We start from the raw sequence: 27,490 nt of genomic DNA on the forward strand, positions 1-27,490 counted from the left end.
TGGTTAGCATTTTTTAGCAATAATATTTTTTAAATTAAGGTATGTATACTGTTTTTTAGACATAATGTTATTGCACACTTAACAGACTACAGTATAGTGTAAACATAACTTTGATATGCACTGGGAAGCAAAAAACTGCATGGGACGTGCTTATTGCATTAGTCGCTTTATTGCGGTAGCCTGGAATGGAACCCTCAATATCTCCAGGGGATGCTTGTATTCAGTTGCAGTCTTGGGGTGACAGTATTATCAGCCTGCCCCTTAACAGACAAAGAAACTGAGGTGTAGAGGCTGCAGCCAAAGGTCCACACTCTTGGGCGAGGACAGCACCGGGAGGGCCTGCGTCCAGGCCTTCTGAAGCCTGCACAGCCTCTCTGCTGGATCCTAAGCCACGTTCTACAACCCAGAGATGCTGCAGCTGTGGTGGTGGTGAATTTACAGTCGGGGCTGCTGGGAATGCTAATGGATCCTTTCTCTCTCGTTAGCGAGAAGCTTTAGAACTAACTTGTGTGAGGCAGGATCTAGCAAAGGGTGTTCATTGGTGGACCTCAAAGGTGCCTGTGTGCAGTCTGGCTCTGTGCCTGCCTCAGTGTGCCAGGGCTGTCCTGTGATTCTAGAGACTAAATGGTGGATCTGGCTCCTGGATGGACCAAGCCTGAGGAACGCGAACCGCGATCTGGATTTTGAGGTGGTGGCCTTTCACTGGACAAACCTGTAGCATTTTGCCAACGGGGGCTTAAAATGAATCCTGGTTTGGGGAAATGATAATTAGACAGAGCCTGTTGGACTGAGACCCACTTTTTTTTTTTTTTTTTTCCCTGTACGCGGGCCTCTCAGTGTTGCGGCCTCTCCCGTTGCGGAGCACAGGCTCTGGACGCGCAGGCTCAGCGGCCATGGCTCACGGGCCCAGCCGCTCCGCGGCATGTGGGATCTTCCAGGACCGGGGCACGAACCCGTGTCCCCTGCATCGGCAGGCGGACTCTCAACCACTGCGCCACCAGGGAAGCCCCGTGAGACCCACATTTTTGAGGGAAATACGGTGGCACCCCAAATTGTAAAGCCAGCAGTAGCCATCACAGCACTTTGCCTTAAGGAAACAGCAGCTTGTTTTTGCCCCATGGTGCGGTGCTTGAGGCATTAGTCCCCTTTCGTACTTGTTTTCTAGAAGCCAGATTCAGAAGTATTACTGCTTTGGGTTCCATCTACAGACCTAGGGTCCTCTTCCCCTAGCCCAAAGCTTTCTCCTTCAGAGCTTCACTCCCCTCCCAGCAGGCAGAGTCCTAAATGCAGACGCAGCCCTGCAGCCTCTGTGGCCTTCAGCAAGTGAGGACTGCCATAGTGCTTAAAAGAAACATCTAAATTGGATAAAAACTCAGAATTTTTTCCAAAGAACCAGATGAGTTGGCTTGGAAGTGAGGTGAGGGGGGCCAAAGGAGCAATTGGTTTGACTAAAAACACTTGCTCTGGCGTATTTGTGTTCCATCCAAAAGATGCTTCTCAGGGGAAGTGGCCAGTCTTAAATATCCCAGCAGCGGCAGGAGAGCTGCGGGGCCTAGGGAATCTTGGGGAGGAGACATTTTGCTCCTGGAAAAATAAGTGACCAAGTTAAAGGAAGTCACCACCCTGATGCTCTCCCAAGAGCGGCCTTGGTGGCCTTGCCCTGGCGGCGCCGAGCGTCCAGGCCCTGCGCACCGCGGGGCCCGCTGCATCCACACCTCCTGGGGTGGCAGCTGCCCTGCCGCCTCCGTCAGGCTCGCAGGCCCCCGACTCCGGAGCGCGGCCAGTACGAGTCCTGGGGCAGCAGCGAGGTGCCTGGAGGGGATGCTGGAGGTGGCCGAACCCAGGCGGGGTGGGTGGCCCGGGGCCAAGGGAGGGGCGGGAGGTAGGGAGGGAGCCTCGAGGTGCTTTAGTGGCCGACATCCATTGGGCCATCCCGCCCAACCCCGGACAACTCGGAAGCGGATTTTTCAGCCTCCTGCACTGGGGACACATCTGAGTGAGAGCAATGGGTCGGGGTGTCGGTGGCGTCTTCGGGACAGCAGTCTAGTTGTAAAGGGATCCTGGGGTTTTTCTCCAAGCTCAGTTTCTACTTGGGTTGGATACGTATAGGGAAGATGGGGGAAGGGGGCGCGGCCGTTCTTGCTCTCTGCCGGCCTTGGCTGTCCCGGGGCATTTGGGCCTTTTCTGCGTGGAAAGCCGCGGGGTTCGGGGAGCCGGGGCGCGCCCACCGTCCTCCAGCCCTGGGTTCCCCAGGTCCCCGCGGCCTGCGCCGCAGCCCGGCCGCCTCGGTCCCCGCCCAGCTCTTCTCCCCCAGCCCCCAGCGGGCCGCGCTGAAACCCGAGCGCGAGGGGGCGGAACGCGAGGCGGCTGGGGCAGCGGGGCCGCGCCGACATTGGAGGCGAACTGGGTGATGGATGGCGAGGGAGGGGCGCGCGGGGAGGGGGGGCGCGCCGGGCGCCCGCGGCCGAGATGGACCGAGCCTGCCGGCTCGCTGCTCCCGCCGGCGGAGCGAGGCTGCCCTTTCTCCGCAGCGTGATTTATTTTCTTCTTTTCTTCTGAACTCTTCTTCCAGGGAGAGGCTAGTGGTAACAGGCCGAGCTGGATGGATGGGTATGGGGAGAGGGGCAGGACCTTCAGCCCTGGGATTCTGGCCGACCTTCGCCTTCCTTCTCTGCAGCTTCCCCGCAGGTAAGGCACAGCCCCCGGCCCGGGGACAGCCGGCCGGGCGCGCGGGGCCCGCTCCCCGGGTCTCCTCGCAGCGCCGGGCCACAGGTCGGTGAGTCGGAGCTCAAGTTCGCCGGCCCCCCGCCTCCCATTTCCACGCGTCTTTGTTTCTCCCGCGTCCCGCCGAAGGCGCGATGGATGCGGCAGCGGGGACCTGGGGGAACCCCTCCCAGGCTATAATGAAAAAGAGCCAGGCGGGGAGGTCGCAGGCGCCGGGGACGTCTCCCAACTTCCGAGAAAAAGGGGGTACCGGGATGCGCCCCTTAGGGGCCCCCGAGAAGGGGGAGAATGGGAGGCACGGACTCGGAGCACCGGGGGCACTTTCTCCAGCGCCTCGCCCAGCAGTTCGCAAACCTGCCGGGTGCCCAGGGGTGGAGCTGGGGGCGCCCCTGAGGTCCCAGGCCTGACCCGGACCGCCCCCTCCCGCGGGACCCCGTCCCTCCCCCACGCGCTCGCCCACGCGGGGAAGCCCACGGACTGGGCTTCGAAGGGCCCTTATTCCTGTTTGATAACATTCCGCGTCGCCCCCTGTTTGTTTTTATTGTGTCAGAAAGGGAGAGAATTTCAGAATTAAAGCTGAAAAAGCCCATCTGTTTCCAATGAATCCCCCATAGTTTTTCACAATGTTTTTGGCAGATCGCTGCTTTCAAATTCCTCCGAGCCCGGACCTCTTGTTTTTGTTGGGGGAAGGGAGACCAACTCCACAGAGAAGCATTTGTTCCTTCCCAAACGCTCCAGTTTCTTTACTTTTTTTTCCCCCCCTTTCGGAGGGGGAGGGGGAAGGCACGAAACTTAAATCCCGGGTCTGTTTTCTTTTTAATGTTTCAAGAAAGTTTATTCCATTTTTGCCATATGCTACTCACAGCCTCGAAATGCCAGTTAAACCCTCTGTACCCATTTTCCCCTTGTTAAAAATACAAATAAACCCAGCGTCACGGGTCAAATGGTCCCCGATGCAAGGCGAGATTTCCCGGCTGTTTCCATTGTGCTGCGGGATGCCGAGGTGTCTTTTTTGCAAAAATGAGAGCCTGTTTCGCTCCGCAGGCGGAACGGACCCGCAGCCGCAGCGCTCCACCGAGCTCTGCAAGAACGGACTTGAGTTAGACCGGGATTGGGTTGTTTTGTTTTGCTCCTCAGCCAGCTGGGTTTCAGGAACTGGCAGAACTGGGCAGTCCGGACTCGGCCTGGCTGTAAGTTGGGGCTCCCGGTGGGAGGACATGCAAGGCAGCTGTAAGGGAGGAGGAATCCGTTTACTTTCCCGCCCCAGCCCTGCTCCGGGGCCCCCCAAAACCCACCCGGCCCCGCGTGCCCCAAGGGCGTCCCCGGAGAGTCGCAACCTGCTCGCAGCCCTGGATTCCATTGGGGATGCCCCGGCCAAAGACAAAATGGGGGGTGTCAATGCCTTAAAGAGCCTTTAGACCCGGTGCACCCTCGCCCCAGAATATTACAACCTCCATAGAGGGTCAAGCAGCAGGGAGTCCTACTCTCCCTCCCTTTTTTTTTTTTAAAGGTAGTTTCCCCACCTATAGAAGGTTCCGGCTGAAAGGCTGATTTGGGTCCTTCCCAAGAACTAAGAAACTAAAATTTGAAATGATCCTCTTCTTAAAAGAAGAAATCCCCCTTTTAGAGATGCAGAAGTTTGTAATGTGTGTGCATCTCGGTTTGGTCCAGATAAAGATCCGGCCCATTGGAAGTTTTATCAGATGGGTTGATAAATAGCTTTTGTCCCTTAGCTGCCATGGGGGATGTGATCTCAGCTTGGAGCTGAAATTGAGAAGGGGGGCTTAGAAGCCCTTAAAACAACACCTTCCCGCTCTTAAAGCGGCAGCACTTGTTAACTTCTTGGGCTGGAGGGAGAGGAAGGGAAGGGCTGGCAGGAAGTACTCAGAGGTAGGAGGGAGCTGTCAGGGCTGGGTAGTGGAGTTTTGCTGTTTTCATTTCTCCATCTTAAAAACTTTATTTTAAAAGTCTCCCCCATCGTCTGAGGGAAGCTGGTGGGTTATAGAATTCATAACCCGAATTCCATCACTTGTTTCCAAGAAGCCCATTTCTTTTTGGCTTCAAGGCTGGTAACTAAAACCTGGCAGATAGAGCAGATAGCTGTTGCACTGTCATGCCAACTGGCTAATGTTTCTTCTAATTTGAGGCCTTGACAGCCGCATTTAGTCAAAATTGCCCACCTTGCTGAAAACTGAGCTTCCAGTATGCCCGCATGAAATAATACACTGGGGGCTCTGAAAACGTGTGTGCTCCAGAAACCTGGGTCAAGAAGACGGTTTCTTAAGAGATGAAATGGGTCATTTCCACCACAAAGAGGTGGACTGTCGCCAGAGGGGCTGCTTGGGGATCAAGTCAGAGAACCTGCAGGTCTGCTGGGCAGCTGGGTGGGCGTTAGAGGAAAAAAAAAAAAAAGAAAGCACTGGAGACAGTCAGGGGCCCTGTGTGCCAGCCCCTCCCTCTAAAGACAGGTGGAATCTGGCTGGAGCAGCCTCGTGAAAGCATAGGCTTGTTCAGTGCTAGTCGACTTGAATGGCTTCCAGGAGTAAACCCATAGGACTGCAAATTAAATTGGACATAGTTATGTGGAGAAAGATGCCTTAACCTCCGCTAGACTGAGAGGGTTTGTGTCTTTTGAGAGTGTTTACATGTACTCAGCGTGCGTGGCACACCTCCTGTGGTCCTGACACAGGGACAGCATTCGGGGCCCTCATCCGAGCAAGGTTGGCGTCCTCCTTCAGTCCCGGTGGAAGGACAGGGGCCCTTCGGTGTCCCTTGGGCTCTCAGGGTGTCTGCATGGACCATGCTGTGCCTTCAGCAGATGGACAGAGTGGCCACTGCTGTGGTCTAGCTGGGAGGGGGGGTGGCAGGAGGCCAAGAAAGCCTTCTTAGGAGAGTCTTTCACTAATAGCGTCTGCTTCAAAACACAATTAATAGATACTTTTTTAAACTTTGAAACCACCCTGGCTTAATAAAACAGATTTCTAAGAGGAACCCGGCAAAGTCACATGTTGTAGACATGCTGGCATGTTTCCCATTGGCTACACATGGATGCTATACTCCAGCATGGTGCTTCTCAAAATGTGGTCCTTGGGCCAGCAGCATCAACCCCCTCCCTCCCCCCCAGCCCAGGAACTTGTTAGAAACCTACTGAAGCTGATGTTCTGGGGGTGGGATGCACAGTCTGTACTGTAACAGGCCTTCCAGAGGGTTCTGATGCACCTCAAGTGTGAGGACCACTATTCTAAAAGTCATTGCCCTGGGCCTTTCTTTTTTCCTCTTTCCCCTTCCTTTTAAACCACAGCTGTTTTAGAAAGATTAGTCCTCAGTGGGGAAACTAAGGCTTGCAGAGACGCAAGTCCTCTGCAGTATGCAAGTACATCTGTGTCATTGTAGAGATGAGAATATTTATCTCGGGGCTGCTATTCAAAAACGTACAAGCAAGTCAACCTACTTACCATGTTATTGTCCTTCCAGTAGGACTTTGTGTCCCAGAGGGAAAGACTGAAATGAGTCCCATTGGAAGAGCCGGATGGCAGCAGCGTCAGCCAGTAGGCTGGTGTGTGCCACACCAAGGGGCCTGCAGGGCAAAGCCCTGGCTCCCAGGGAGGGCGGGATGTAAAATCCTGCAGATGTTTGGTCGCTTTGGCCCTGAGGATGAGTTGGAGAGTAAGGAGAGGATCTATGGTCTTCTGGTTTAAGAAGGGAAACCTCTGCAAGGTTGGAGGAATTGCTAGCAGTCACCCCAGTGCCCAAAGGAGAACTGGGGAGAGGTGATCCAGGGGCTCAGATAAGGTTGCTCCATGAGATGGGGAACTGGGGTCCCAGGTCTCTGTGGAAGTGAGAGGATCGCGTGGGGACCACTTTACATGTTGGAGGTCATATGGTTCCTGCTAAAATTTCCCTCTCGGGTGCAATGTGCAAGGCCCTCAGCAGAAGTGGGCAGAAAACCCCAATTTATGTTTGGTTGAGTGATTGGGGGTACCATGCCGTTGTAATGCCTGGCTACACTCAACCTGCCTAAAACTGAAGGCACTGTTTCTTCTAGGGTAACCAACTCATCTCAGTGGACCCAGGACTTTCCACTGTTTCAAAATTGAGAGTCCCGTGTTTTTAGAAGCCCTCTGAGTCCTGGGCACACCAGGATGGCGGGTCTTCCTAGACTCTCCTCCTGTCCCCTGGACTAGTGCCTGGCCTGTGTCTGTTAGACCCCACTGCCCAGAACCGTTAAGTCCTGGGTGTGAAGTGGCCTCTCCCTTCTGTCCGTTCACCCGGCGCTGGGCCTCCTTCCTCCACCCTTTCCTGCCTGTTCCCGTTGTCACCTGCAAGCAGCTGAGCTTGGACCTGCCTCCCAGGTGCCCCACCCTCACGCTCCAAGTTGCCAAATGAATCGCTCTAAAACTCCTGCTCAGGCACTCACAGCTCTCTGTGGCCCTCTTGGGAGCATCCAGAAGGGAGGACCCTCTGGCATCTGGTCCCACACTCATCCCTGGCCTCATTCCCTGGCATGTCCCCAGGCCCCTCCAGGTCTCCCCATACTCTGTCACCACCCACCATACCTTAACAGTGGGCAGCCCCCAGGCCTTGCTGAGGCCCCTGCCCAGTTTGGAATGGGAATGCCCACTAGATTATAGCCCAAGGCCAGTGCCATTTGTTGGGGTCCAGTGCCGTCCCTCCAGTGACCTGGGTACCTGTCACCTTGGCTGCTGACGCCTGTGCTTCCTCTTGGCCTTGTTGCTTCCTGGGTCTTGGGTTTTTAGTCCTCTTCTAAATCACCGGAGCTGTTCATAAGGGCAGGAACCCCATGTCCTGTTTCTTTATACCCTTCTCTTTGCACCCCAAACACACCCGGCACAGTCCTGGAAACTACAGGACCCTTGGGTTTTCTGTGTGCCTGTTTGTTTTCTGCTCAACAGGCAGAGACCACAGGGTTGGGGTGGGGGATGTCCAGATACCCCAATCTTTTTTTCAAAAAATTTGTTTCTGCTTATAAAGACAATACTCATTTTTAAATCTAAAGACCGAAAAGGATAAATAAGAAAATGAAAATAATGCAAATTCCAATCTCCCCCAGACTACCATCGCTAACTGACATTCATGAATAACCTGCAAGACAGAATACCTTCATATTGTTTTCTCCAAAATATGATCATTTGAAGAACAACAGTTTTTAAAGCTCTTCCGTTTATTGAGTGGCCACATATACCAGGCACTCTGCTAAATACTTGAAATATGTCACCTCATGAGATGGTCACCCCTCCCCTGTGAGCATCATTCCCTCTGTATCGATGAGGAACCAGAGGGTCAGAGAGGTTGCCTGACATCGCACAACTTAGTGGCAGAGCCAGGAGTACAGCCCAGACCCCTGCCCTTTTCCATATACCAGATTTTGGGTAAACACTCGTTAAACGTGCTATGTAGCATTTTACACTTTGAGCTACGTAGCGTATAAGGCTTTAAGGTGGGGGGAAAAGAATAAGAAACTTTGGAGATATAATTAGACAGCAGAATGAAGAGTGACCACGCTCTTCCATGGATCTCACCTTGTTGCCTCTTCCCAAAGGCCCTCTCTGCTCCCTGTCTATCCCTGGCTTAGCGTTCCAAAGCACATGCCACCCAGCCGTAGGCTGGGAAAACAACTTTGGCAGAGCTGTCATGGTGCAAATTTTCCCAAGTCACATTGGTGTCTTTTGGGTTTTGCTTATTTATTCATTTCACTCACCACTTCACCTGGGCAGTCAGAATACCGAGACGCCTATTAAAGTGATCCCTCTGCGCCCAAGTCCCTGCAGAAAGGAGCCCATTATTGTTCCCCATGCTGAGGAATGTTCCATGAACACGGGCTCACGCTCATGTGTGCACCAGCCAGGCGTGTGCCTTCCCAGTGCATGAGGAAGGTGGAGGAAGGCCTGCCTGCAGATGGAAGTGGGGGAGAAAAGCCACTTCAAATGAATTTTGACCCGGAGCAACCAAGCAGATGAGCCCAGGGTTACTAGAGGCAGAACCAGAATGGAACATTGTCACCTCTAGAGCCAGTCCTAGACTCAGGAAAAGGGGTTATGCCTCCAAGTAGGAAGCCCAACTGCTCGCCTGCAAGCTTCATTTATACCTGAAAAGTGATGTCTTTGCCCCTACCATCCTTCTCGTGGAACCCAGAGTCGCTTAGTTCTCTGCCCTAAGGCAGGGTGGTCTGGGCATGGAATCCTGTGCCTGGCCCCTGCCCGCCATGGGCCCTCCTAACCCAGAGGAGCCCGCAGCTGCCTGACTGCAGGGCTGCTTGTGGCCTTGGGCCCGAGGGTGAGCACATGTGCTTTCTAACGTCCTCTCAGCTGTGGCTGTTGATCTGGCTCCGTGTGGCCCCAGTGGGTGTGCCCTCTTCCTTGGCACTCGGCCTGGTTTCTTGCAGCGACTTGGCACGTGTGGAGGCTGGGACAGAGCAGCCTGGCTGGGCGTGACGAGGGGGCAGCGCCTCCTGCCTCAGCTTGGTGAGTGGCACTCGGCCACCTGTGCCCACACTTAGCAGTGAGTTAACCGCTGCTCCCCCGTCTCCCCTCCTCCACTCCCTAAGCCAATGCAGATTCTCTGAGAAGCTTCCTCCTGCCCCGGGCTTTCTTCTCGGGTAGGCAGGTCCCTATAGGAAGCCCCTGAGAAAAGTCCCAGTGCTCTCAAGGGGCGAGAGACGCTTTGGAGTCACGGGCTAGGTCGGTTCCTTGGAACGTTCTTAGGCTGAACTGGGAGGAATGCCTCTGAGGAAAGCTGATCGCTTCTGGCTGCCTGTGGGTGAAGTAAGGTAGGGTCGGCTGCACCTGGTGCAAAATCCAGTCCCTCACCTGGGTGTGTTCCTCTCGGTATCTGACGCCAGACACCTGGATGGAGCGACACAAACCCGGCGGCCACAGGCATCTCTCAAGCAAAGAGACTCCAGAACACTGCCCCGGCAAGAGCTGGCCAAATTCTGGCACTAGATCCATCCACTGTCCCCTCCCAGCTTCGGTGCTAAGGGACAGGAGAGGGTGGAGAGCTGTCCACTGCTTCTGCTGCTGGTGCCCAGCCTGGGTCTCCCACGGGGCGCAAGCACATTTCCCACCTCTTTTGGGACCCACATCCCAACTCGTTGCTAAGAGGCGAGCCCCAGCATCGGCGCTGCCTGGGACAGGTGGGCAGTGAGGACAGGGGGCGTCTCAGGCTTCTGTGCTGCTCCTTCCACAGAGGCTGTGCAGTGAATTCTCTTTGAAGCTGCCCTCCCTCTGCTCTGCCTGCTTCTGTCCTAATTAAAGCCGTCGCCTCTTAATGTTATGCCACTTCCTAAAATAGTGTTCTCATCATGCCAGGTACTTACTGAAGGTTATCCAGCGGGCTCCCCACGGTCAGCGGGATCTGGTCTGAAATCCTTAGGCTGGCGTATCGGGGCCCAGTCAGGAAAACAGAAACCACATGGGGTATTGCCACAGAGGGAACCTGATACAGGGGATTGTGTCTAGATGGGCGTGGGAGGACGGAAGAGGCCACAAGGGACCACGGAGGCACACACAGAGTTGCAGGAAGCGACTTCCACTCCTGGGGCTGGAGGCACAAAGGGAAGAGGACCTTGGGGGCCCAGGGCCCGGAGGAGGGCCGCTACCTGGCTGGTCTGGCTACTTCGGAGCAGCGGCTGGAGGGGAAGAAGGGCCAGGGCTGGGTGGTGGTGCTGAGGTTAACCTGGCTGGGCCTCGTCTAGTGCTCCCCGGCGGTGCAATCTAACAGGGAGCTGGGTGAACGGGGAAACGGGGTTTGCTGCATCCCAGCCCCACACAGAGTGGAGAAAAGCAGTTTGAACCTGACGACATTTGCTTCATCGCCGGCTTTCACTCGGGGCTTCCGTGCCTGGCCCCAAACTTGCGGCCACACGCTCAACCATCCGGCATTTCACCTCCGGCCAGTCCCAGCAGGTCTGGAGCCACTTGGGCTTCTGGACCTCTGCCCTGCATCACCTGTCAAATCCCACTGCCCTTCAGGACCTGGTGGAAAGGCTGCTTCCCTGATACCCTCTACGCCTCCATCCTTAAGTCTGTGTTCAAATGAACCGTGTCTTCTTCCCTGCATCCCGGTGGTCTGAGTAGCTGACTCCACCTGAGCACAGAAACCAACGGGGGCTTGTTCGAGGAATGGCAGGAAGCACCGTGCCGGGCACCTAGTGGGGTCCAGAACCTTCAGCAAGTCCATGAATCCAGGCAGTGACCCTGCGAACCACGGAGGCAAAACCATCGTGCCTGTGGGGCTTGCCTTCAAACGCGCCGTATACTCCTTTAAGAAGAGGCAGGTTTTTCTCTCTCCCGGCTCCCCCCACCCCTCCTACACGGCAACTGAAACCTGATCTAATCCCTTTGCTCGAGGGTAATTTATTGGTCTATTGGGTTTTTCTTGGTGGCAAATTGCATTGTCTTTATTCCTGGGTTCAGGCTGACGAACGGCTCCTGCATTCCTAAGACTCCTTTCTCAGGGCCGAGCCTTCACACCCCGTGGCGCTCAGCAAAATAAGTTTTATTGGGCTGCTTTGTTATGCAAACAAGCCGGTAATAATCAGGCTATTATTCTGAAAGATTGGGCTTGATTAACAGTTCAAAGGAGGTCTCTGAAAGCGGCTAATGCCGCGCTGGTGCATAAATATTTTCATCCTGCCTGGGTTGGTACAGCTGCAGCTTCCAGCTCCTGGCTGCCGCCGCCCACCCCCTCCCCCGTCTTTCTGCTCGGAGAGGAGCTGGGTTGCTATTTAAAGGAAGAGAATTAAGTCAGACAAGCCGTGTGTGGCTGTGATTTCTCTCTGCTGCATCGCAGACCATGAGGAAGGCAGTCTGGAGCCCACCTCCTGCAGAAGTGAAAGGTTACAAATGTGGGGTGCCGGAGCACAGATGCTTTGAGCGTAGAGTGTAGGAGTCAGAGGATTCTCGGGATTTTCAGGCAGGAGGTGGCACGCTAGCTGGGGCGTCGATGGTTGACAGTTCAGTGAGCCCCACAGAGAGGAGTGGCCAGAGGGTGAGACCAAAGAAGGTGACACAGGGAAGCCAAGGGGCCATCTCCAGTATTTGCAGGGTTACATTTGAGCCTTTTCTGTGTGGCTCTAGAGAAGGGCTAAAGCCCCACGGATCTCCCTGGGGGGCAGTTGTGGGTCCACAGCTGGAGCTGTCCAGAGCAGGAGGGGCCAGCCCTGCCCAGCAGAGTCCCGATGGCAGTGGAAGCCGGACGCCCACCGGGCAGGGGTGCTGCAGGCAGATTTCCTGCCATGGGGGCTGGCTGGAGGTACAAACTGGTGACCTGTGGCATCCCTCAGGCCCCAGGTTCTAAAATTCCATGGTGCGCCTCGGGAAGCCCACATGGAGTTTGGTGGCCAAGTGATCATTAGATAAAGTGATCTTAACAAAGTCAATTGCACAGAGAAGTGGGAGGCCTGGCCCTACCTGCACAAGTTGGGAGCGAGTGGGTCCAGTGGTTGCCCAGGGTCCCAGCCTACACCCCACCTTCTGAGCCAAGTGTCCGGCACCACGGGGCGCCGCAGGGAATCGGGATTCCTGGGGGTGAGTCTGGCTGGCCACTGTCTTTGCAGCCTCTGCATTCTCTTCTGTTTGTTCCCTAGTAGCTAATCCCAGAAGTCCTACGTCTCGAGAGGCTTGGTCAAATCCAAACGTGCCTAATAGGCTTCCGAGGAGCATGAAGTCTGTGCAAGGGTCTTTGCATTTTCCTGGGTGTCTGAGGTGGAGCTTCAGGTACCAAGGGTCAGAAGGGGCCCCTTGAGAGCCCCCCGTGCCTGAGGACACAGCGTCTGAGATGGAAATAGGAGCTCAGGAGAACTTTAATCACCTGGCCGTGCGCACATGGGCTGCTGTGACACCATGGCGAGGTGGCCGTCTGCAGGAGCCAGGCAGGAACAGGGCAGCAGGCCGCCTTCTGTCGCACTGAAAGCACCAAGGAAGCCGCGCTCAGAAAAGCTTGCTACCTCTTCCCACTCACACGAGTTGCAGTAAGATGTTTCAAACTCTCGGACTTTCCTCTCCTTCCTTCTTCCTTGAACACTCACATCAGAAAAGCCCAAGGTTTACTGCCTGGAATTCAGGTCTTTCTTTCTTTTTTTTTTTTAAGATACAGCACATAAAAATCAGCCCCTCTGGGGTCTCTTTGGCAGGTGACGCCACAGTCCAGAGCTTTTCCTTTTGATGCTGGGCCAGGTTACATTCAGGTCCCTGACCTGGGTTGGGGAGCCTTCAGTCTATGATTTACTGGAGTGGAACACAGGGCGGCAGGATGACTCCATGGGGGTTAGGGCCCCTTGGCTCGCCACCCGTGGGGACTGTCCAGCCCTGGCATCCCCGGCACCCTTCCCTGAGGCCCCCAGGAAATGATGGCAGACGGGCCTGGGAGAGCTGCCTTACCACCTGGAGAGAGGGCAGAGGGGATCTCCCCCAGTTCTGGTCCCAGCTCTCGTTACTCTCAGTGGCCTCTTATACACCATTCCCCCACCCTGATCTGAAGCTTCTCCCTTATGATGGGAGCGCCTGGGGTTCCTCTTAGACCCTTAGGAAGATGTGCAAGGCCCAAGGGTTCGGGACAGCTGGGGAAACCCAGGACATCGGGGAAATGTGGGCCCAGGCATCATGGTCCTGGACTGATCCAGGTGGGCTTTGGGGCTGGGCCTTTGGGTGTGAGTGGGCAGTGGGCAGGAAGAGCTGGCCAGACCCAGCTGATCTGAGTCAAGGCAGAAGGGCAGCCGGAGCGCCAGCCAGGGCCCTAACCCGAGGAGGAGGGTAGAGGGCTGGGAGCAGTCCCTGGGATTCGCTAGGGAAGAGGGAGAGGGAGGGGCTGGCTCCCATCCAATGCCCTTCCATCCCCTGCCTGGTGACTTAACCTCCGACCTCACAGGGGGGTTGTATCTGTCCCCCTCTGAGACCTTTGTCGGGGACCTTATTTGTTGAGTGCCCACTGGGTCCCAGGCATGCCAAGTACATCTCAATCCTCAGCAGCTTCTGAGGTGGGTGTTACCTCCCCTTCACAGCTAAGGAAACTGAGGTCAAGTCCAATTCCCACAACTACTCGTAGGGGACAGAGTGGGACTTTGGGCCAGACACCCTCCCTCCGGCGCACACTCTGCCCGCCATCCCACACGACCAGCGTCGCCTTCAGACTTCCCCACTTTTGGCCCAGCCCTGGACGATCGCATCGAGAATGTTCTCCAGAGGGTTGAGAAATGGGATTGGCAGGACTTCAAGCTCAGCCCCTCTACCGCCACCGCCCCGCCGGGATGGAGGCCGGAGGGAGGCCCTGGGTGCGAGGGCAGCGGGAGAGCAGCCCCTGTCGCCGCCTGCGGGTGGTGGGCGGAGCTGCCTTGCGCCCTCAGGGGGTGGCCGGTTGCTACCGGTGGCTCGGGAGGGGGCGGGGGGAGCAAGGGGCGGAGCCACGGTGAACAGAGAGATGAAAGGCCTTGTCTCCGAGCGCCGACAGCCTGAGTGCCCCGGGCTGCTCAGTGTTGGCAGCTGGGTCGCAGCTGGGCTTGCTCCTCGGGAGGCCGGTCTCCTCACTGCCCCCTCTGCCTGCAGCCCCCCCGCCCCCACCCCCCGAGAAGATGCCCCGCTCACACATTCCAGACCTGCGGGGGAGCCGGGGGGGGGGGGTGACGGGCAACTTGGCCCCTCTGTGATGGGCTGTTGAAGAGAAAATGACCCCCAGAGCACCTGACAGCGATGCAGACCTCAGGCCCACTGGGCCCGGCGGAGGCAGAGCCCGGTGGTTGGTGGGCACATTCGAGGAGTGCGGCTCTGAACAGATCCACTCGATGACCCCAGGGCACTTCGAGGACTCTCTCTGAGGGCACCGGAGTGGGATTTCGGTCATGCATTCCAGACACACCAGAGAGCTCTTTAGCTGAGACACTGCTCTGAGCCCAGGTGTCAAGGCTATGCAGACAGCAGACCCCCCGTCGCCCGTTTGGGGGGAATAGAGCCACGCATGACGGGGGTTGGGAACGGGACGCCCCCAACGCGTCCCACGCTGTGTGCAGGTTGGCCCTGCCCTGGGCAGCGTCCCGACCCCAGCCTTCAAGCCCCTGCCCACCCCTGGCTGCACCCTGAGAAACAGGCCCTGGAAACCAGTCTGTGGAGGCAACGCCGCGGAGCGTGTGGACCATGGGCCTCCTGGCGGGTGGCAGACTCTCAGCGTCGCAGGAGGGGTCCTCAGGGAGAGGCTGTAGCCCACCTGTGGCGGAGTGTGCCTTTGAACCACCCAGCGGCCGGTGGAGGGAATCATGAATGCACCAAGATCGTCCGAGGTCTTGGCATTGCCAAGGGCCTGGGCTCTCAGGTCTGAGGGGCTGGATTCATATCCTGCTTCCTCCTCACAGTGGAACCTCAGTCAGCCTCGCTGAGCCTGGCTCTGCTCTCTGGGAGGCGGGGATGCTGTAGTGCCCACCTGTGAGGCTGCCCGGGGCCCTGAATGAGGTGAGGCCTGCAGGGCCCAGGCCACTGAGCCTGGAACAGAGTCAGTTAGCTGGGACTTCAGTCTGTGCCACCCCAGCTTGGCTCTGGTGGAGAGCTGAGGCCAGCACAGCCCTGCGTGTGCTGCAGTGGTCTGGCTGTAAAGGGACGGGCACTGTCTTTTCTGTCCTCTGGGCAAGGTGAAGGCCAGAGGGGGACCCAGGGCTGGTGGGCCAGTGGGCAGTGGGCAGAGCCAAGGTAGCTGCCACTCAGCATGAGGCCTGAGTCCCTTTGGGATAGTTTCCTCTGAGATGCCTACCTCCAGAATTCTGAGGAAGCAGAATGGCAGGTCAGCTCCCCTGTAATCACCGAGGCTACCGGAGTGGGCATTACGGGGAGGCCACAGGCCAGAGGTGGAGGGTTGGCAGCTGCAGCGGCCAGTTCCCCTGACCTGTGTTCCTCCACACTGCTTGTTCTCCACGGCATCCTTTCCACGCACACCCCCACCTCGAGGCCCCCTTTACCGTCTCCCACTCAGGGCACAGTAGCATTTGCCGCCCACAGGGATGTTGGGCCCTTGGGCATCTTCTACAAGTTGGGAAATCATGAAGATGACGGGGCCGGAGAATCTTCTAGCCGCCTTTCAGAGGAGACCTGGGCCAGGAACATGGCTCTGGGAGGGCGACCACACAGGGGGTCTCCCCGGACGGGCACCTCTTCACAGCGGTCACCCCCTATCGTTTACCAGATCTGCTTCTCTAGGTCAGCATGCTGCTTCCACTTAAAATGGGAAATCTGTAGCTCTTCTATCAAATCTGTTTTATTTTTCCTAATACATATTTAAATATGTGACTTCTCAAGTGAAAAGAAAAATGCTCACCGAGATACCTCCTGAAATGACCTTGTTTACCAGAGGTGTGACAAATACAGGTCAAGTTAGGGGAAAAGCCTGAATTTTAGGACAAGCACCGTGTTTACCAGATATACTTGGGGCAAGTCACACCAGCTCCAGGAGAACGGCGCCCGCACCTGCAGAGGTGGGAGAGCTCCCTGAGCTCGGTGGCCCAGGCATCCAGGTACGGGGCCTGGCAGCACAGACCAGGGCCACACAGGGCAGCTGCCTGGATGGTTCTTTTGCTAGCCTGCCCTCATATACTTCTGTCCCTGCTTTCAGGCACAACTTGATTTTATAGGTAAAAAGCCAGTAACAGAGAAGTAGACTGACTTTTCCAAGGTTAAGGGCCAGATGAGTGGCCGAGCCAGGAGCGGCTGGAGCAAGCGCCTCCTTCCCCTCTTGATTGGGCGGAGACGCCAAAAGCTGCAGCTCGCAGCTGGTCTGCCGGCCCCTTTGCACCTGGAAGCCCGTTTAGAAACGTACCTCCTGCTGCCACTTCTGGTCACTATGGGCCGTGCAGAGGAATCCAGGAGGCCGGGAAAGGGCAGATTCCATGTGTCTAGGTACAAGATGCAGGTGTGTTGAGGTTACAGTTCTCAGGCATGATAATTATCTGTAGCTAATTATCACTAAGGTCTCAACGCTTAAAGTGACCTTAAAAAAAAAAAAAAAAGCATGAATTAGAGCCGATCCAAGGTTGCCACTCAGTTGCCTCCCAGCTTGCTCTCCTGAGCAGAATAATGGGGGATGGAGCCCCGGAGTCCAAGAGGGAAGCTGCCTTTCATCTGCAGACGAAGGGACAGAACCAGGCCCTCTGTGACCAGGGCTCATATAATGATCACACTAGCCAACATTCATTGAGCTTCTGCTCTGTGCCCGGTGCCGGGATCAGTCCTTTAACACTTTCAGCAACCTCATAGGGTGGATACTATATTACCCCATTTTCTAGATAAGTAAAATGAGGCACAGAGAAGTTAAGTGATTTGTACAAGGTCATGAGATCAGAACACATACTGAATAGTGGGGCTTAATTCCCTGCCAGATTTCTTTTGCTGTGCTGAAATTCTTGGCGGTAGTTGTGAAAGTGTCAACAGACGCCAAAGGCCCAAGGGTGGGCGGAGAGCTTGAGGCGGTGGGGGGTGGGGGGGCGGTAGTCCTCTGCCAGGCCTTTCAGCCTGCAGGTCCGCAGGCCTAGCCACTCAGGGTCATTACGGCTGCGCAGAAGAATCGGTAAAGTGGGAAAGGCAGGTTCCGCGCCTGCAGGAGCTCTTCCAACGCCTGAGATGAGGCGTCCTTTGTCCCTTGCACGTGTCCCGCAGCCCTGGCCCACGGGGGTGGAGGAGGCCTGGGCTCACCACTCCCAACGTGACAGCTCCTCCCTTCCTGTATCCGCAGCCACCTCCTCGTGCAAGATCCTCAAGTGCAACTCTGAGTTCTGGAGCGCCACGGCGGGCAGCCACGCGCCGGCCCCGGACGACGCCCCCGAGTTCTGCGCGGCGCTGCGCACCTACGCCCTGTGCACGCGGCGCACAGCCCGCACCTGCCGGGGGGACCTGGCCTACCACTCTGCCGTCCATGGCATCGAGGACCTCATGAGCCAGCACAACTGCTCCAAGGATGGCCCCACGTCGCAGCCGCACCTACGCACGCTGCCGCCGCCACCGGGGGACAGCCAGGAACGCTCGGACAGCCCCGAGATCTGCCACTACGAGAAGAGCTTCCACAATCGCGCGGCCGCCCCCAACTACACGCACTGCGGCCTCTTCGGGGACCCGCACCTCCGGACTTTCACAGACCGTTTCCAGACCTGCAAGGTGCAGGGCGCCTGGCCGCTCATCGACAATAATTACCTAAACGTGCAGGTCACCAACACACCGGTGCTGCCTGGCTCAGCCGCCACCGCCACCAGCAAGGTACGGGGGAGGGGGGCCGGGGGTGGTGAGGCGGGTCACGGCACCAGGCCCTGCCGTCAGGAGGGCCCGGACTTTCCTCCCCCCAACCCAGACGCCCCCTGACCCGCCATGTTCCTCTCGTCAGTAACTGAGCAAATTATTTAGGAAGGAATGTCCTGCACGTCCTTTGTCGTCAGGTGAACTACCCTGGAGCCACCTCTGCCCTTTGCCCAGAGTGCGGTGTTTTTCAAACTGCTGCTGTACACCGTCCACTAGGGGTCTTTGAAATCAGCCTTCTGGCGTCAGAAGCTAGCACACAGGCATAGTTTGGGGGTGGGTCTGGGTTGCGGGGCGCAGGGTAGAACAGGATAGCCAAACCTAGCCTATATTAAGGCAGTTTGTGAATGCTTTCCCAGTGCAAGAGTAAACGTTTAGGAAACTTAGTTTCTGTTGTGTGCGTTTGTTCACGTGCGTGCACGTTGGGTCTAGCTGTAAGTAAGATGGATTTCTTACTAGGGTTAATGGTCCAGAAAGTTTAAAAACACTCCCAGAGCATTCAGTTTCAAACTTCTGGGATAGTCTTTTCTTGCCCCAAATTATATTTTCGTAGAACTCCAGAGTCAAATCCCAATAAAGGGGAGCCGATATGCAGGTATGTTTCTGTCCTTATCATCGCGGAGCTTACTGTCCAGTGGGAGTCAAACCCCGCCCCAGACAAGCGGACCCAACAGCCTCCTGGAGGTGACGGTCCTGCCCAGGGGTTCTCATTGTGGCTGTACATTTACGAACCGAGCGGATTTTAGAAGATAATGGTTCTGGACCCCCAGGCCGCTCTGACACCACATCTCTGGGTGGGGGTCAGATGTGTTCTTTTTTTAAAACCACCAGTGATTCTGGGGCATGGAGGGCGTTGAGGACGCCGGTTGGAGGCCACGGCTGCTGGATGCTGCTGGTGCCAGTCGGGGCTGCAGGGTACCATCCTACCCTTTGTCTCTGTCCCACGCTGACACAGTAAGGCTGCAGCCTCAGAGCAGAGAGGGCCGTGGTGTCTGGGCACAGGGAAGATGGAACAAGTGAGGACAGGGCATCAGCCCACTGAGCACGCCCAGGGCCACCCATGCAGCCTGTCTGTCCAGGGCAGCTCCGGAACCTGAGGCTCTAAGAGGGAAAGTGGCCTCCCCACCCAAAGTGCATTCGGCTGGGAACCAAGCTGGGATTTCACCGGAGCCTGGGGACTCCAGAGCCCAGCGTGTTCTCACTGCCAGGAGAGGAGGTTCCCATCTGGAGCCCCGGAGGCCACCGAGAGCCAATCATCTTCTGACCCAAGGAGGCTTCAGTGTCTGGGTGGCAGGACTCAAGTCCTACTCACAGAGCCACAGCCAGAGGCAGCCATGACGTGGCCCAGGCAATGGGACATTCCTGTCCACTCCAGATTCTCCCTCCCATTTTTCCAGGAGGGTCTCCCATGACCTCACATTCAGACTCGGCCGGAGAACGTGGTCTCAGGTCCAGGAGGCTGCTGGATGATTAGCGTCCAGGCCATGGGGACAACGCTACCTCCCCGGGGCCTGGGCCACCAGAGCCCCTGGAGTTTCCGGTTTGGCAGCGGGTCTGTTTTCCCAGGAAGAGCATGTTGCAAGGCAGTGTGTGGGGTAGTGCCAGGCTGGCCCACAAGGGCGTTTCTGTTCCTTCTCGTCCCTCCATGCCCCAGAGGAGGACACTGAGGTGACCTGGCAGCCAGGAAAATTCCTGCCACCTCCCTCTGCTCCGGTGGCCCTTGTGTGCCCACAGGGCTCTCTTCCTGGGACCAGCTGCTGGGTAGGAAACAAGCAGGCCTTAGCCCCATGGATGCTCTTACAGGCCTTTGGCAGCAGGCCATGAAGCCTAGTGGGCAGCAAATTGCGGCCAGGGCTCCCTCCTCCCCCTCCCCCCTCTCAGCCCTCCACAGACGAAGGGGGGCCTGAATCAAGGTGCCGGCCGCCTTCTGTGCAGCGACCGCCTTCACCTACCCGCCTCCCTCCCTAGAGCCAAGATAAATGAATGTCTGGAGCCTGAGGCCACGGCTTCCAAATTCAGCAGCAAACACACTGTGCAAGGGGGACCCCGCCTCCCTGTCCCCAGCTGGCAGGGGGGCACACAGGAGGTCTGAGGGCGTGAGGGGGCTGTGGACCTCAGGAGGCCTACCCCTCCTGACAAGGGTGGTGTAAGCATCAGATGTGATAACAGACCTGGGAGGAGTTGTGGTTAGTGACCAGCAAGGGGGGCTTGCTGGCCCCTTTGACTGGGGGTGAAAGCTAGAGAAGGACCCTTTGGGTCACATACTAGTGGGTCCTGCAGGCCGGGGTGAGGTGCCTGGGCTTAGAACCCCTGGATACCACCCTCAGCTCTCTATTGGCACACAGTGGGACCCTGAGCTCAGCGAGGCCGTCCACAAACCAAACGGCTTATTCGTTCATTTGTTCTTGTATTCCATTCATTCACCTAGCCCACATATTTCAAATGCTCACTCTGTTTCAGGCTCACTGCTGGGCACTGGCCAGCAGAACTGCCCAAGTAGGCATGGGAGCGCCTCCCTTCCTGTCCCAGCATGAAGCTTCCAGAAGGGTCTGGGGCTCTACAGCAGAGCCCCTCGATCAAGCCAACCCATTTCCGCGGTGACCTAGGGCCACCTTGATCTTCCCAGCAGGTGAAGAGTTTTAGCAGCCTTCTTTTATCTCCCCATCAGCCAGGAGGCAGCACAAGGCTCTGCTGGAGGCCGGGCAGTGAGTCCGTGTCTGTGGCCAAGCCAGCTTCAGGCCTCAGGGCCGACTGGGGTCTCATGGTACCCGGGTGAGAGACATGGGTGGCTGGTTCCCCAGTGCCCTCGGCCTGCCTCTGCCTGTTCTCTTGGGCCTCCATTACTCAGGTGTGTGTGTTCCTTCGCTGATTCAGAAAACATTGACCAAACAGCTCTACTGTGCTAGCCTCTGTGCTCGGCGACGCCTCCGTCTCAGCAGCTCCCAGGCTAATAGTGGAGCACAGAGATAGCCACAGGATGCTGGTGATGGGTGCTGGGTGGGGGCAGCAGGATGCTGAGGGCCTTGGGGCGGGGCACTGGCTCTGCACAGAGCACCGGGGAAGGCCTCCTGCCTGCCCTTGCCCTGAGCTTGCCCCCGAAGGACAGCACGGGAGGGGGCAGCAGCAGAGCCAGGCAGAGTGTGGGCTCTTATCCCCAAGGTGGTGGAACCTGGGCTTTTGTGATTTCCCATCCCCTCAGCGGTGGTGCCTTGCCCAGGAGCACGGTATTCTCACTGTCCAACCCTGCCTAGCCCTCTGTTCTTGTGGAGGGTCGAGATCTAGTGTTTCCAGCCCAAGCTGACATTTCAACTTCCTGTTCCCGTGGGACTGCCTCCCATGCCCGCCCCCTGCTCTGTCTTCCTCTTTCTGGCTGCGCTGGGGGCACCCCGTTTTGAGCCTCAGGGAGGAGAGGAGCTCGGATCTCAGTGCCTCCCCCCACAGCGGCCCCCTCGCATGCTCCCCGTTGCACTTCCATTCCATCACACGGCATCCTTCATCCGCTTAGTCTGTGACATCACCTTCCACCCCCGCAGTGTGAGCACCGTGAGGACAGGGGTCTTGGGCTGTTTCCTCCCCTCATGTGGACACAGCCCCCAGCCCCAGGCCTGGCACACAGTTGGCGCTCCATGAATAGTTCTGATGACACTCGGGCTCTGCCCTGTGCCCAGCAGTGGAGAGGGCGCGAGCCCCTCGGGGAAGGGGGGCAGCCGAGGCGGGAGCGGCAGCCACGCCTGCGGCTGTGTGGGCAGTGAGCCGCCTGGCTTTCGACAGGCCCCCTTCATGCTGTTCCTTGTGGTTGAGTCCCTGGCACCGGTGCCAGGAAGAGTCAAGCAGCCTGTCAGCCTTCCAGGAGACTGTCTCCGCAAGAGATGGCGGTTAGAGCGAAACCAGCCTTTCCTGTTCCAGGGAGGCTGATGGCACTGGGAACGCCACCCCCCTACACCCCCGCCCCCAGTGTCTGTGTGGCCCTGCACACCAGGCAGGGACACCAGAGCCCCTCATTGCACACCCCTCCCCCCATGGCAGGACCACCCACTGCCCAGACCACCCCGGCTGGCCCACCTCCCGGCCCCCCGCAGGCAAGCAGGCAGGCAGGCGGCCTCATCAGGGCAGGAGCCTAGGATGGAGACAGGAAGCAGCAGGAGGTGGATCCCTGTGAAGTCGCCACGTTCATAGGTCTGGGCAGTGAAGGAGCGGCAGTTTCGTGGGGTTTGATGATGCGTGGGGCTAGGGGCAGGATGGAGGGGCTGCAGCCACCTTGGACATCCCACAGCGAAGCAGAAGAGCCTCGTCCCGGGACCAGCCTGTGACCTCCAGGGAGGAGACGAGGAAGCAGAGCCCCGGGCTCAGGGAGCTGTGCACGCGGGCCTCCCGCTGTAGCCCGCTGTGGCCTCTGGCGGGGCCTCCGGCTCTCGACCTCAGAGCACCAGCCCCTCCTCGTGTCCCATGAAGACCGCGCAGAGTGCCCCCTGCACACCCGTCAGGCCCCACAGGCGCGGTCCCTTGGCCCCAAGACTTCTAGGGCCACGAGAAGGCTTTCCTTCCTTTTAAAGTCAGAAGGAAAAAGCCAACATGATCCAACCTAGACTATACTAGTCTTTACGCCAGTGCAGTCCCAAAATGCAGCGTCTTTCTTTTAAAAGAATTTTGCTGGCCTATAGTTGACTTACAATGTTGTGTTAGGTTCAGGTGTACAGCAAAGTGAGTCAGTTATACATATAGCCACTCCTTTTTGGATTCTTTTTCCATATTGAGTTACAGAGTATTGAGTTCCCTGTGCTACACAGTAGGTCCTTATTAGTCATCTGTTTTATATATAGTAGCGTGTATATGTCAATCCCAATCTCCGCCACGAATGTAGTTTTTAATGTCTCTGACGGAGGAAGGGACCCAGGTGCCCTGGAGTTCCCAGAAGTCATACTGTGGCCTGCCCCTCTCAGACTTCCTCTCATCCTTACATCTCTCAGGAACGGGGTGAGAAGGGCTGGGGTCTTCTCTGCGTGCCCTCTGAGGGGCCCTCGTACACTCCCTGCCTGGTCACCCCTGAGCTTTATACTGGCGTGAGGGGACGCGCGGAGCAGCCGTGAAACAGAGCCGGCGACACCTCCAGCCCAGCTCTTGCTACTTTGTGGGTTTGCTCAGCCTAGAACTTTCTGCAGCCCCTAGGCTGCCCCTCTCCAGTCCTTAGGCGTCTCAGCACCTGCTCCTGGGGCCCCCAGCCAAGGCCACCCCCTGCCGGCTTCCCCCTCCTGGCTGTGTCCCCAGCCACCCCGGAACTGCAGCCAGATACTCCCTGGCCCATGCCCCACCGGCACCTCCCCCTCCGCCTGTCTTGGCCGGCCTCTCCCTGACCCTCCTGCCTGAGCTGAGGTCCTGTGGCAGCTCTCCCCGCCTTCCCTTCCCCATCGGAGCTGCTTTGGGTTTCCTCTTTGGTTTCTAGCAAGTCTGGGGCCTCGCCTTTGTCATACACCCACTGTTCGGCCAGAAATTCCCCTAGTGCTTTGCTGCATTGCCCTCAACCCCGAGAGCTGTCCAGGCCATCTTCATGCCCCTCAACTGCCACGTCCCCCTGGGGTGCCCAGGCAGAGAATTCAGCCACGGCCGACCATACATGTCGTCAGCAGCCCCCCGCCCTTTACTAGAGCCCCTTCGGCCTACAGACGTTATGAGGAGGTGTGGTACCCCAGCTGGTGAGGCCCTTCTTCTCCAGGCTTGGTGGCGGGGATGAGGGGACAGGGCCTGGGAATGGTGGCTGGGGGCCGTGAAGAGGTTGGGGCCGGGCCGGAGGGGGGTGCTTTTAGCGGGAGGTCCCAAGATGCCTGGGCACCATCTTGCCCCCATCGCCCCACCTCCTTTCCTGGCTTCAGGCTGAGAGTCCAGCAGGAACAGGGCAGGGGCGAGTTTCCCAGTTTCACTCCTGTCTCCACCCCATCTTCCTGGTTAGGGTTACGGAGGAAAGAACAGCCAGACGTCTCACCCAGGGTGACAGGGGAAACACATCACTCCCCGGACTGTTGGTCTCTTGTCCTTCTGCCAGGCCTCCCACCCTATGACTTTTTGGCCAAAAATGCCCAGGGACTGGAAACCAAGAGCCTAATCCCAGCTCTGCCTCTTGCTGGCCGTGTGACCTTGGGCAAGTCACTTTACTTTCTGAACCCGAATTTCCTTGTCTATAAATCCGAGGTAATGTCACCTTCCCTGCAGCGCCGCACAGGCCCAGAAGTAATAAATGCAGCAAGTCTGTGGTTTGCAGGAGGACAGTTACTGATGGAGCCGCTTAGCCCTCTGCTTCTCCGGTAGCTCAGCACAGCCCCTCACCCCGGCTGCAGGCTCCAGCAGAAATGTGCCTCGCTGCTCCCCTGGCCAGGGCTGCCCGTTAATCTGGAGCCCCCGTCTCCCTTTTGCTGACTGGCACCTCCCTCCCCTCCCTCTGCCTCCTGCTACTGCCAAGGCCTGGCGGGAGACCCCGCAGGGCAGCCCTGCTGCGGTGGCCTCTGCTGGCCTCTGCCTGCCTGCCTGCGTGGATCTTGCCTGCTCGTTCTTCCTCTGAACATCAGTCTCTTCCACCTGCTGTTATGTTCGGCCTGTGGCTTATGGTCCTTTGGTTGTGGTCCATATTCGTTTCCTATTGCTGCTGTAACAAGTACCACAAACTAAGTGATTCAAACAAATAGAAATTTATTCTCATACCTCTGAAGGCGAAAGTCTGAAATGAGTCTCAAGGGGCTAGCATCGAGGTGTCAGCAGGACCGATCCTTCTGGAGGCTTCAGGGGAGAGTCTGTTCGTTGCTTCTTCCAGGCCTCTGCTGGTGGCCAGCATCCTTCAACTTGTGGCCACAACCCTCTGGTCTCTGCCTCTGTGGAAACCCCGCCTTCTCTTCTGCCTCCCTCTTATGAGGACACGTGTGATTACATTTAGGGCCCACCAGGATAATGTCTTATCCTTAATAAGTTAAGGATAATTTATCCTTAACCTAATCTCAACTGCAAGCTCCCATTTGTCATATAAGGTAACATTTACAGGTTCCAGGGATTAGCGCCTGATATCTTGGAGGCCATTCTTCAGCCTACTACAGTGGGTAACGACCTTTCATTTTTAATTAGCCATGCTTTTCTTGTTATGTTTCCTCTCTGTATATAGTAAATGAGCTGGTTTTCTATTTAGGAGAGGAGTATAAAGTTCCCTAAGTCAAAAAAATTTTTAAGCAAAAATGCAAGTTCTTTTAAAGAAAAATATTAAATGAGTAGGGCAGGTGGCACTGCACAGTGACCACAGTGGGGAAGGGGCGGTCTGGGACATCCTGGGGGCTCTTGCCATCCCTCCGCTCAGTCCAGAGCATTGTAAGTCTGGGGCTGGGCCTTGTCCCCTCCACAGTTCCCGGTACTGCCTCACCCCCTCTCTTTGCCCCCTTGCCCCACAGCTCACCATCATCTTCAAGAACTTCCAGGAGTGCGTGGACCAGAAGGTGTACCAGGCCGAGATGGACGAGCTCCCTGCCGCCTTCGCCGACGGCTCCAAGAACGGCGGCGACAAGCACGGGGCCAACAGCCTGAAGATCACCGAGAAGGTGTCGGGCCAGCACGTGGAGATCCAGGCCAAGTACATCGGCACCACCATCGTGGTCCGCCAGGTGGGTGGCTACCTGACTTTCGCGGTCCGCATGCCCGAGGAGGTAGTCAACGCCGTGGAAGACCGGGACAGCCAGGGCCTCTACCTGTGCCTGAGGGGCTGCCCACTCAACCAGCAGATCGACTTCCAGGCCTTCCGAGCTGGCGCCGAGAGCCCCGGCGCCCACGGGCTACCAGCCGCCAGCCCCGCCCCCTCAGCCCCCGACACCTTCCCATACGAGACGGCCGTGGCCAAGTGCAAGGAGAAGCTGCCCGTGGAGGACCTCTACTACCAGGCCTGCGTCTTCGACCTGCTCACCACAGGAGACGTGAACTTCACGCTGGCCGCCTACTACGCCCTGGAGGACGTCAAGATGCTCCACTCCAACAAGGACAAGCTGCACCTGTACGAGAGGACTCGGGAGCCGCCGGGCCGGGCGGCTGCCGCAGGGCTGCCCCCGGCCCCCTGGCCCCTCCTCGGCAGCCTTCTACTCCTGCCCCTGCTTCCTGTGCTGCTGGAGGCCACCTAGGACCGAGAGCGAGGCATCACCGAACTGGTCAGCGGCTGCACGAGGGCCGGTGGTGGCCTCCCAGTGGCCCCGCAGTCCCTGCAGGGGTCAGGAGCCCCGACGGCCACGCACCTCCGCGCTGCCTTGGGCTGCCTGCTGGCAAGGGCTGGGGGCGTGGGACGTCCCCTCCCCTCCCGCGGGGCCCGGGACAAGGTTGTGGTGACCAGTGCTGTGACGTTTGTGACATAGAGCTGTGCAGAGGGAGAGCTGCCCCTCTCCGCCCGCCCCGCCGTGTGAATGTGCAAATCAGAGCCCCTCAGGCCTAAGCCCTCACCCCAACAGAGACACTGGGCGTGGGCAGAGTCGACCTGCCCTCACCCCTGCAATGCACTGAAACAGGCCCGGCTGACTGCTGCACACGCATCCCGGGCCACCTGCGCCCACCCCACGCACACACACTCGTACACACTCGCACACACAAGGCCGGGGGGGCGGAGGTAGCCTCGAGGCTGGACCCCTGGGCCGGGCATCCTTTCTTCTTGGGCTTTAGGACACCCCCGGGGTGCTGCTTGGCATCTTTAGAAAACTAACGTAACCCTTTGGCCAAAAAGTTGTGTCCTCCTGGTGCCTTCCCGCCTGTGGCCTCCCTGCGAGCCAAGGAGAGACCACCGTGTGCCCTGGCTGGGCACAGGCTCAGGCCCCAGTTACCAGGCCCTGCAGGTGGGGGACGACACGTGTCGTCGGCACGTGCTCTGAGCAGTGCTTGCCCTGGCGCCTTCCCCCACTGCCCATCCTCCTGTCCCCCGGTCCCCACTGTTCTTTGGAAGTCGAGTCTTTGCTTCTAAATGTCTAAACAGAGAGCTACCCCCTTGATTTCTGTTCCTTCCTCCCCAGCAGGTGGCAAGAGGCGGTGAGCAGGGGAACTGAGGCCGCAGGGTGCGGGCTGGAGACTCAGCGGATGGGGCCGGCTGGCCTGCCCTGATCCTCTGCTTTCTCCTCACCTGCCCCCCAGATCCTTGCTCCCTGCCCTGTCCACCCAGGTCTGCATTCTGGGGAAAGGAGCAGGGCCTGGAAGGTGTCTCAGCCTTTAGCATCCCTGGCAGGATCTCCTCCTTCTAGGCCTTTCTCTTAAGCCCCGTGGCCACACAGCCAGGAGACTTTCCCACCTCACCTCAGCCAAGCTGCCCATCCGCGGAGCCCCGAACCAGTCCCACCTCTGCTGCTGTTTCAGAGAACCCCGGGGACCAGCACCGAGCTGGGCTCCACTCCTAAAGGCGCGGCCTTGTCCCGGAGGGCGATCCTCCCAGAAGCCCCGCAGGCCCCACTGTCCCCGACCGCCCCTCTGCTGTTGCCCAGGGACCTCTCATACAC

The 27,490-nt window shown here is 57.7% G+C and overlaps 1 protein-coding gene across 1 annotated transcript; it reads left to right on the forward strand.

The window, feature by feature from the left end:
- Window positions 1-1,626: 1,626 nt before the first annotated feature.
- RGMA (repulsive guidance molecule BMP co-receptor a) lies at window positions 1,627-26,140 on the forward strand (the record flags this gene model as incomplete). Its single annotated transcript, XM_082833711.1, has 4 exons — window positions 1,627-1,783; window positions 2,573-2,688; window positions 17,449-17,966; window positions 25,424-26,140. The coding sequence occupies exons 2-4, from the start codon at window positions 2,607-2,609 to the stop codon at window positions 26,138-26,140; spliced, it is 1,317 nt and encodes a 438-aa protein (XP_082689837.1). The 5' UTR covers window positions 1,627-1,783; window positions 2,573-2,606.
- Window positions 26,141-27,490: the final 1,350 nt, after the last annotated feature.

This window comes from Leucopleurus acutus (genome assembly GCF_964270905.1).
Source record: "Leucopleurus acutus genome assembly, chromosome: 1".
NCBI lineage: Eukaryota > Metazoa > Chordata > Mammalia > Artiodactyla > Delphinidae > Leucopleurus > Leucopleurus acutus.